The 9,796-nt window shown below is 40.4% G+C and overlaps 1 protein-coding gene across 1 annotated transcript; it reads right to left on the minus strand.

Annotated features, from left to right (window-relative positions):
- Positions 1-6: 6 nt before the first annotated feature.
- Positions 7-8,677, minus strand: LOC121939430 (nebulette-like; the record flags this gene model as incomplete). The annotated part of the gene is made up of 14 exons (XM_042482453.1): positions 7-83; positions 426-536; positions 809-919; positions 1,920-2,030; positions 2,719-2,826; positions 3,161-3,271; positions 4,214-4,324; positions 5,656-5,766; positions 5,875-5,985; positions 6,456-6,566; positions 6,850-6,960; positions 7,052-7,162; positions 7,268-7,375; positions 8,567-8,677. Coding segments are annotated over 14 exons (1,514 nt in total), but the record flags the coding sequence as incomplete, so codon positions are not given.
- Between the last annotated feature and the right edge of the window lie 1,119 nt (positions 8,678-9,796).

Genomic DNA, 9,796 nt, shown 5'->3' on the forward strand with positions numbered 1-9,796 from the left:
GCGAACTGAGTCTCTGCGGTTTGAGGCAGCTGAGAGTAGAAGCTCTGAGAGAGGCTCTTCATCCCGTCCTCCTTGTACTTGTTCTACAAACAGATCCAAACATGAAACCCACAATTAACAGCTTTGACGAGCGCACGCCAAAGTCTGACACAAGTTTAATAACAGCAAACACTGATTTTCACTCAACAGAAGAACTGAGAGCTCCAAAAACAAACGAAAACACGATACGAGCTGATTTCTTTAACAACTGAAACCTGAGAAAAACCACTACATTTTATTTAAAAACATGGGAGGAAGACAATGAGCCAATTAACTAGACATTACCCCAAATTAGCAAGAAATTAGGTAAAAAGTTAAATGCAAATTACCTAAAAAATGTTACCTTAAATATGGCTGGAGGTTAAGTAGTTTCTCTTTTCTCTCACCTGGCTCTGCATGTCGGTGAGCTCTCGGGCGTGCTGGATCTCCAGAGTGTCCGGCAGCTGGTGGTAAACTGGACACGACAAGTCCTTCTTCACAGCCTCTTTATACAAGATCTGCACAGAGGGGACACACATGGACGAATAATGAGACATTTAAATGGTAAAACAAGCTTGTAAATCAGGTTTGCATGTTTCAGGCGACAGACTGAGTGTATTTACATCACTGCAGATTATTTTCTAAAGCAAACATTACATTTCTATGAGCTGAGAATCACCTTTAATTGTGCAAAAAAACTCTGGGGAATGTCTCTGAAGTGTTTTTGACTGCACCGATAAGAGAGAGGGTTATTTCAGGTGCAGAGCTGATCGGTGATGCACGCGTGTACCTGACTCTGCAGCTGTGACGCCTCTTTAGCGTGCTGAGTCTCCAGAGTTTCGGGCAGACGGTGATACAGAGACGCTGATGTCTGCTTCTTACCGGCCTCTCTGTATTTAGCCTGAAAAACACAATGAGGAATTACTCCGGACTGAAATGTTATCACGTGTAAACTACGGAGCGCTGGGAAATAAAAATCAGTAAATACAAACGCTGTTGATTTCTTCACCTGCAGCTGACATGAAAATAATTAGATTCAGGAAGTGGAAAAAAAACAACAACATAAGTTAACTCAAATGGTACTCTCAGAATATGTTCATTTTTGGGTTGATAAGTCTGTTATGGTCTCAGGCAGTGATACTCAACCTACGGCCTGTGGGCCAAACCTAGCCCCCAATAAGGTGCCAGGTGGCCCCAAAACTATTTTCCAATTTCCAATAAAAATAAAGTGATTGACACTGGGGATTGGTTTTGTACTTTTAGTATACATAAGGTGTCAGAGTGAATAAAACAGCATAAAAATAGAGCTTGTTTATAAAACAAAAGTGCCAGTGGAGGATCCCCCGCACCCCCGACAGAGGTCCGAGCTAAGACCCTGATGTCCTAAACTCCTAAAAACATTTTAAACCCTAGAAATGTCCTAAAATCACAGAAATGTTGTAAATTCTAGAAAAGTCCTAAGATCAAAGAAACATCCCGTTATGGTAAAAAATGTCTTAAAAACATAGAAATGTCCTTAAATCCTAAAAATGTCCTAAAATTCAAGAAATGTTCTAAAATCCCAGAAACATTATAAAATCTTAAAAACGCCCTAAAATTCTAAAAACATCCTAAAATCCTAAAAATGTCCTAAAATCCTTTAAAATGTCCTAAAATTCTAGATTTTTTTCTAAAATTATAAGCATTCCCAAACCCTAAAATCCTAAAAATGTCCTAAAATCCTTGCGACATGTATGGGGCTGCATGCTGAGTCTCTCGGGTAAAGGTAACGTTGGATCAGGACTGATCACATCACAGCGTCGCTCCTCTAATCAAATGACTTGGTTGTGCATGACTTGCAGTCTGCAGGTGACTCTGTTAAAGTGACTCGACTGCACGTGCAGTCCGCGGCCTGAGCTCACCTCGCTCTGCATGTCGCTCTGCTCTTTGGCGTGCTGCGTGTCGATGGTGTCGGGCAGCAGAGAGAACAGGCTGATGCTCATCTCCTTCTTACCGTCTTCTTTGTACTTGACCTTGTGATGAGAAACACAGCCGGGAGGATCAGAGCCGATCGATCGGTCGCTCAAATGTTACAGCAGGACGAGAAAAGAGTCTGAAACTTACTAAGCAGGTTTCCAGCAACTCTCAAATTACACACACTGAAACTATGAATATAAAATACGCCGACGCCGAAACGTCGATTTGGAAAAAACTCCCATTTGTCACAAAAAAGAGTCTGTGAACAAAAAGTGGGCAGCAAACTGCTTCACACAGTGAAATCAGAGGCCGAAAAAACTGACATCAAACAGTCAAATTAAGCAGCAATAATCAGAGATTTTTTTTTTATATTAATTTTTATTTTATTTTATTTTGTTCTGTGGGAGGGTCTTTTTTGTTGTTGCTGGTTGTCATTTTTGTTTGCTTGTATTCTAATATAGAAAATAATAAATATATGTAGAGAGATGTAAAGATTTTGCTACTGTGTTGCAAATTTCTCACCTATTTTTTTAAAATTATTATATTTATGTTATAATTTTGTGCAAATCTGTAAAAGAAAACCCGCCTACTGAGAGTTTACATCTCTGTGTATTATTCAAACAAGTATAGATATATGAATACTGTACAGACTCGGTACCTAATAAATCTCAAAACTTTGAACTATCAGGCTGAAACAAACTAAAACAAAGATGAACTTTTCTTCCTGAGTGAAGCCGCTCGTACCTCGCTGAGCATCTCCGTCTGCTGCCGCGCAAACTGAGTGTCGATGGTTTCTGGCATCAGGTGGAACAGACTGGACGCGTCGCTCTTCGAACTCTGCTTGTACTTCAGCTGCAACACACCAGGTCAAAGCACACAACAATCACTTTATTGGGTTCAGTTTAATCCGTAAATGTACTGAATTAATTGGGACTTGTTTTAGAAGATAAAACGCACAGACAGCTTAGAAAAGTTGCTTCTTTTAGTCCAGAATATCCTGTTTCTATATCCTCGAGTCTTTGTCTAAAGTCGAGTGCAGATCTGAGTTTTTTCTGAGTTCGTTTGCAGTTTAAAGGGATAGTTTAGGCTGGATGAGAAACGTTGCATTCCCACCACCCTCCGGAGCGGACCGGAGCGTGCCGTGATCTGCGTGCTGCAGAAAGGCGGCCAGGTGTTGGCCAGGTACCTGACTCTGCAGCTGCGAGGCCTCTTTGGCGTGCTGCGTCTCCAGAGTCTCCGGCAGAGTCGAGTACAGAGAGCTCGTCACTCCTTTCTTCCCCGCTTCTTTGTACTTCATCTAAAAACAGAAACAGACTGAAAGTGACCTTGTTGCTTCAGTCAGTCGTCCTCCTCAAAAACTCATTTTTATAAATTCATTTGTTATCGGCGTCGCTAACAGCACGGGGGTTTTAGCTACGTCACTGGGATTAAATGTGCACAGATCTGTTGTCTTCAAGCCTGTGTTTGTATTTCTGAACTGAGGTTAGTTTGTGACCTTGAGATATTGGTATCATTCACACTGTTGAACATGAAGCGATCACGCACGAAAAATACTGAAATATATAGGTGTGTGTCATCTGCAAAGCTGCAATACCAGATTCAAGGTTTCAGTTTTAAACAAGACAGAAAAACACAAACAGTGTTTATCTTTCTGAACGCTTTCCCTTTGTCAACACTTCATACAGCAGTGGTACTTAACATACGGCCCCCGGGCCAAATCTGGGGCCCAACAGGGTGCCAGGAGGCTTCCCAACCAATCCTAGAAACGTCATAAAATCAGAGAAATGTCCAAACATCCAAGAAATGTCATAACATCCCAGAAACATCCTATAATCTGAGAAACTTCCTAAAATCCAAGAAATGTCCAAAAATCTTTGAAATGTCCTAAATTCTCAAAACAAAAAAATCTAAAATCCTAGAAACGTCCTAGAATCCTAGGAAATGTCCTAAAATTATAGAAACGTCTAATAATCTGAGAAACATCCTAAAATCCAAGAAATGTCCTAATATTTGTGAAATGTTCTAAAATCCTAGAAATGCCCTAAAACTATAGAAATATCCCAAAATCCTCCAAATGTCCTAAAATCCTACAAACGTGCGGCTGCTGCGACTGGCCCGCTGTCGTTCTGCAGGATTTAAGCATGTGTTGCTGTCATACATGAACTTTGCCTAAAATGTGTCTCTGCTTCTTCTTAGCACCACATAATGAGATATTTAAATGAACACGTCCCGTCCTCACCTCGCTCCGCAGCTCAGAGACCGTTTTAGCGAACTGAGTCTCAGCTGTTTGTGGAAGCTGAGAGTAGAAACTCTGCGGGAGGCTTCGCTTCCCGTCCTCTTTGTACTTGTTCTGGAAACAAGAGATGAGTTAGATTTATAAGATACTGACGCAGAAAAAAACAAAACTGCAGCAGTAAACACGGTTAGAAACCTGTGAGTCTACACCTCAATACTCAAAAATGGTCACAAGAGTTTGTTTTTCCGTCTTTTTCTTCCCAAGAAACAGACAAAGATGTGCTATCAGCCACAGAGTAGACACTGTTGACGACTCGTCTCTAATGCACGTTATGAACAGGCTGCGATCCCCTTTGATGATGTCTCGGATGCTAATGTGGCCTCTGATGAGCGTCTGAGGTATAAAAACATCAGAGAGCATTGGATAATGGGCGAGTGATTATTTATAACCAATCAAACAGCATCGGTACTGCAGCGCTCTCAGCAGCAGCTCGTCCCTCCTGCACGCCGGCGACCTCGTGATTATTTCATCTCACCCAGAAATGCTCGACGCATGATTCACAATATTTGTGGAACTTTGTTTCTTGTTTACTTGCATATATATATATATACACACACACACACACACATATATATATATATATATGTATGTCAATGTAAATTCCACATAATAATTCCACACATAATTTCCCCAGTTTAAAAGACATTTACATCACGGGCGTGGACAATGTTTCCAAGGCCACGTTTAGACGAGAGTGACCCAACTAAAAAAAACGCCTGAGTTTAAAAAAAACCTGCGTTCATTCGATAACACTGTGAGAACGAACCTCGTGCACACGGATACGTGTGAAACCAACAAAACGCTGTATTATGCACGCCAGGCCAGCAGTTTGCCGTAAAACTTTAAAACAACACACGACAGAAGAACACCGTCTGTGATTCAAAGAAATGACACTGGAACCCGTTTCAAAAGTTTTCAGGCTCCCAAAACGGCGCTGCTAGACCGCGACAAACAACCGTGCTGCGAGTTTTTAAATGAAGGTACGATGAGAAACTTTAAATACAGTTGGCTCTGCACCAGGCAGATTAAGCTGCAGGTAACCATGGAAACGATATGAGGGTGAGCAGATAATAACTATATTTTCATTTTTGGATGACATATCCCTTTAATTTCCAAAAGCTTTTTGGAAATTAAAGGGATATGTCATCCAAAAATGGATGACATATCCCTTTTGTTTTCATTGTTTTTATTCAACAAATGGGCGAAAACAGTGCATTAGTTGGGGACTATTTTCGGCGGCGGATTAATCCACGTTTGGCGCTCTGGTGATTGTTTGTGGCAGCAGGACGGTGTGTGTGGGTTTGAAATAAACGACGTGTGTGTGCTCATGGTGATAAAGGCACAGTGTAATCTCATTAATTTGATTTTTTAATTTTTTTTTTTACCTCGCTCAGCATGTCGCTCATCTCTCTGGCGAAGACGGTCTCTGACGTGTCTGGCATGGTGGCGTACAGCGAGCTGGACATGTCCTTCCTCACGCCTTCTTTGTATTTGATCTGAGAAATAAGCAGCGAGCAGAGAGGAGGACGGATGACAGGAGCGGCTAAAAAAACTGTCTTTTGTGTTGCACGTTTGTGGTGTTATTAGACAGAAGCGGCTGTCACCTCGCTGAGCAGCTCTGCAGCTTCTTTGGCGTGCTGCGTCTCCATGGTGTGAGGCAGGAGGGAGTACAGGTTCGTCCTCACCTCCTTTTTACCCGCCTCCTTGTACTTGGTCTGCAGATTGAAAGGAAGACTTTGCGTTCATCATCGTGATTCTGAACACCCGAACAGATGTCGATGCAAATGAAATTCATCCTGCGAGCACCTCGTACAACAACCGAGAACGACCGTGTTTGTCATTATTTAACGCCACTATCTCGAGAACACGAGCTAATTATTTTATTATCTCGAGATAAGAAAGCTCGTTTCAACAGGTGAATTTATGCTGATTTTAGAGAAGAAAAAAGGCAGATTTTTCAAGTTTATCTTTCATTTATTACTTTTCTCTCCCCAAAATCACATGATCATTGAACCAAGGACTCAAAAATGAGCGTCTGGATCATTTATCACACCTGATTTCAGATTCGTCATCAAACATCAGTGACAGCTTCTTAATTACGAGATGTGTTTGTAAGACCGACCACCACCTGTCCTTCACCCAACAGGATAATAACATAATAATAATAATATTTAAGACCCCGTACCTCGCTCTGCAGCTCCGTCAGCTGTTTGGCGAGCTGCGTCTCGGTGGTTTCTGGGAGCTGATGGTACAAACTGCTCTGAATCTTCTGCTTCAGACCTTCTTTATATTTCACCTGCAGGAGACACGAAAGAGCATCACAGAAACAGACCAACAGACCCCCCCACACACACACACACACACACACACACACACACACACAATTTTTTTTAAATTTCTCACCCAAAATGAATAAAAAAAAAAATTTCTTGCCAATTTTTTTGGACTCGCACATGAACAAGAAGATTTTTTGGATTTTTTTTTCTCTTTTTTTGTTTATTTCTGGTGCAGAAATATACTTTAGAGAGTATCCGACTCACTCAGGAACATTTAAACTTTTATCAGAAGCGTGAGAGTACCTCGCTCTGCAGGTTGGACACGTCTCTGGCGTGTTGTGTGTCGATGGTTTCGGGCAGCACAGAGTAAAGGTTGACGCTCATCTCCTTCTTACCGTCCTCTTTATATTTCACCTGGAGAATATTAAAATTGGAAAATGTCTCATGAAGAAGTTTTTTTAAATAAAACAGCGAGTGTTTGGTAAAGTTGTTTTGGTGCTGTCACCTCGCTGAGGAGCTCGGAGACGTCTTTGGCGTGGGCCGTCTCTAAGGTCTGTGGCAGCAGGTGGAACAGGCTGGAGACGCGACCTTTCTTCTCCGCCGCCTTGTACTTGAGCTGCACACACAGGAGCGGAGACAATTATCCGTCTATAAAAAGACACGAGATGGACGGATGCGTGTTTGTTGCAGCACGTAGGCGTGTGGCGCCGCAGGTCTTTACCTCGCTCTGCAGCTCCGAAGCCTCTTTGGCGTGCAGCGTCTCCAGAGTCTCGGGCAGAGTGGAGTACAGACAGCTGGACACGTCTTTCTTCCCCTGTTTGTACTTCATCTGAAATCCAGTCAGCGAGACGATGCACATCGATAATTCATTCAACACGACGTCAAAAACGCAAACATTCAGCCAAATTAACCCTTTAAATTTCACAAGCTATTTGACCCTTTGAGACCAGAAGGAGTTGGTTCAATTTATCTGTAAATCATGAGGAAGAAGACAGTGACCAACTTGGCAAGAGATGTCCCACAAATTACAAAAAAAATGTAAAATGTAACGAGAAAGTTACAAAAAGGAGAGGAGAATTATGAGAAAATATCCAAAAATAGGGAAAATTATTCACAGGACTATATTTACAATTAAAGTAATTTTAAATTCAAAATTATGTTGATAAAAATAAATACAATTTACAATTTTATTATTTTCAGCTCTTTTTAAAGTAATTTTCTTATTTGTTTTTTATTTTTACTTAAAGAAAAGTACTTTTCTTCCCTTTTTTTTTCTAGTTTTCAGGCCATGCCAAGACAAAAACAAACCCCCCAACAAAAGGAAAAATAAAGTACAACAAAAAACAAAATGACCTAAAAAAAGAGAGGACTTTTTAAAAATTATAATTCCGTAACACAATTATAAATATTTAATTAATAATTAGAAATATACAGGGTTTTTTTTTCTGTTTCTAGTAATTTTCCTCTAAAAATAATTTTCTAAATCTGTTTATTTCTTGGAATTTGTGGAACATGTATTACTCATTCCCTCTTTCCCCGTGTTTTTGCAAGAAATCCCACCATTTCCTCAGGGTTCAAAGGGTTAAATGCTCGTAAAAGGCGTCTGACAGCAGCCGTCTCTCCAGGCTTCAAAGGGTTAAAAGTTCCTTAATGCTGAGATGACAGCATAAGTGTAAATATTCTTATTTCTTTGTGTTTTTTCCCCTCTGGATCATCAATAATTGCATAAATAACATTTTTATTACGAACGGTCTGTCTTGTATCTTCTTTGTTTTCTGTTTTTGTTTCTGCAGTAATATTTGCAGTATTAAAAAGATCTAATAAAAATACTTTAAAAAAAAAAGATGTACGAAACAGTAGGTCTCATGCAATAAATTTCTGTGTGTATTTTTGTGATGGGTCTCAATGACTGGTTTTGATAAATGCTGTATAAACAAACTTTTATTTTTTTTTATTATTATTATTCTTATTATTCTTATTCTTATTCTTATTATCATTATTATTATCATAGACCGGTCACCTCGCTCTGCAGCTCGGAAACAGTTTTGGCGAGCTGCGTCTCTGCGGTCTGCGGCAGCTGACTGTAGACGCTCTGCGAGAGGCTCTTCATCCCGCTCTCCTTGTACTTCGTCTGAAAAAAGACAGAAAATATTCAGAGTTACTTCTCTGGACAGTTCAGTTTAGTAAAACTTTATTTTGCAGGAACATCTCTGAAGCTGCTGCAGGAGGAAAACAGAGGAAACAAATCTCAGCATCTCCAAATGAACATTAACCTCTTTTTTAAGCTATCCTTGTTGCTTTTTATTTTTCTCTCCTTTGTGTGTTCTCAGCGGCCTCCTCTTCACGGTCGCCGTTTGATGAACACGTCTTTGTGTCCTCACAGGTCGACGCTGACGCCGAGCCGGGCCTCATTAGTGCGCGCCGTTTCTCTGCAACATCACTGAGATGCAAAATGAAAGCCAGCGAACGCAGATTCACCTCTTTGATCCTTTTCTGATGGTAATCGCTCGTGTGATGACCGACTCGTGATAAAAACATCAAATATGACGAGGCTAAAGAAAACATCCTGCAGAACGCCGTCCTGCTCCGGACCGCCATCGCTCAACGTGATACCAAACACGTCTCATTTGACCCGACACGGCGTTTATTTCACCACCGGATTCTTGTTTTGTCCACACTTTGATGTAAATTATAAAATATAAATTAAGTGTATTTATTGTCCTTCTAGTCAAACGTTAATCACTTGATTATTGTATTTTTGTCAACACAAACTGGAGACATGCTGTGAGCTTCTGCTGCTGCTTTTAGTTTAAGGACGTTTGCATGATGCTTTTTTGTCTCTGTTTGTATAAAGAGTGTTTTATTCTTTGTTTTATCCATTAAAGCCAAACAATCAGGGCCAAGAGCTGCAAATTAGCCACAAAGAACTGCTTTTTATTTAAATTACAAATATTTCATGCACTATTCCTGCAAAATATATAAGCAAGATAAGAAAAACACATTTACTGCATAAATCTGGCATCGTTTTTCCTCACAAGGATCATTAATGGAGCTGAAAGGCAGCGTGCTGCTTATTTATGCAACAGGTGAAGCAGGTAATCCACTGCTGAGGAGAGCACGTGTCAGGAAGTCATTAAGACCACAGTTTAAAAAGTCTGTCCTCATTAAACACTATTAAATATTTACAAATTCAGACAGAAAATTCAAATTTACTGTTTTTGTTTTCAAAAGTTACTCTTTAAATAGATTT

This window comes from Plectropomus leopardus, unplaced genomic scaffold (genome assembly GCF_008729295.1).
Source record: "Plectropomus leopardus isolate mb unplaced genomic scaffold, YSFRI_Pleo_2.0 unplaced_scaffold4802, whole genome shotgun sequence".
In the NCBI taxonomy this organism is placed as follows: Eukaryota; Metazoa; Chordata; class Actinopteri; order Perciformes; family Serranidae; genus Plectropomus; species Plectropomus leopardus.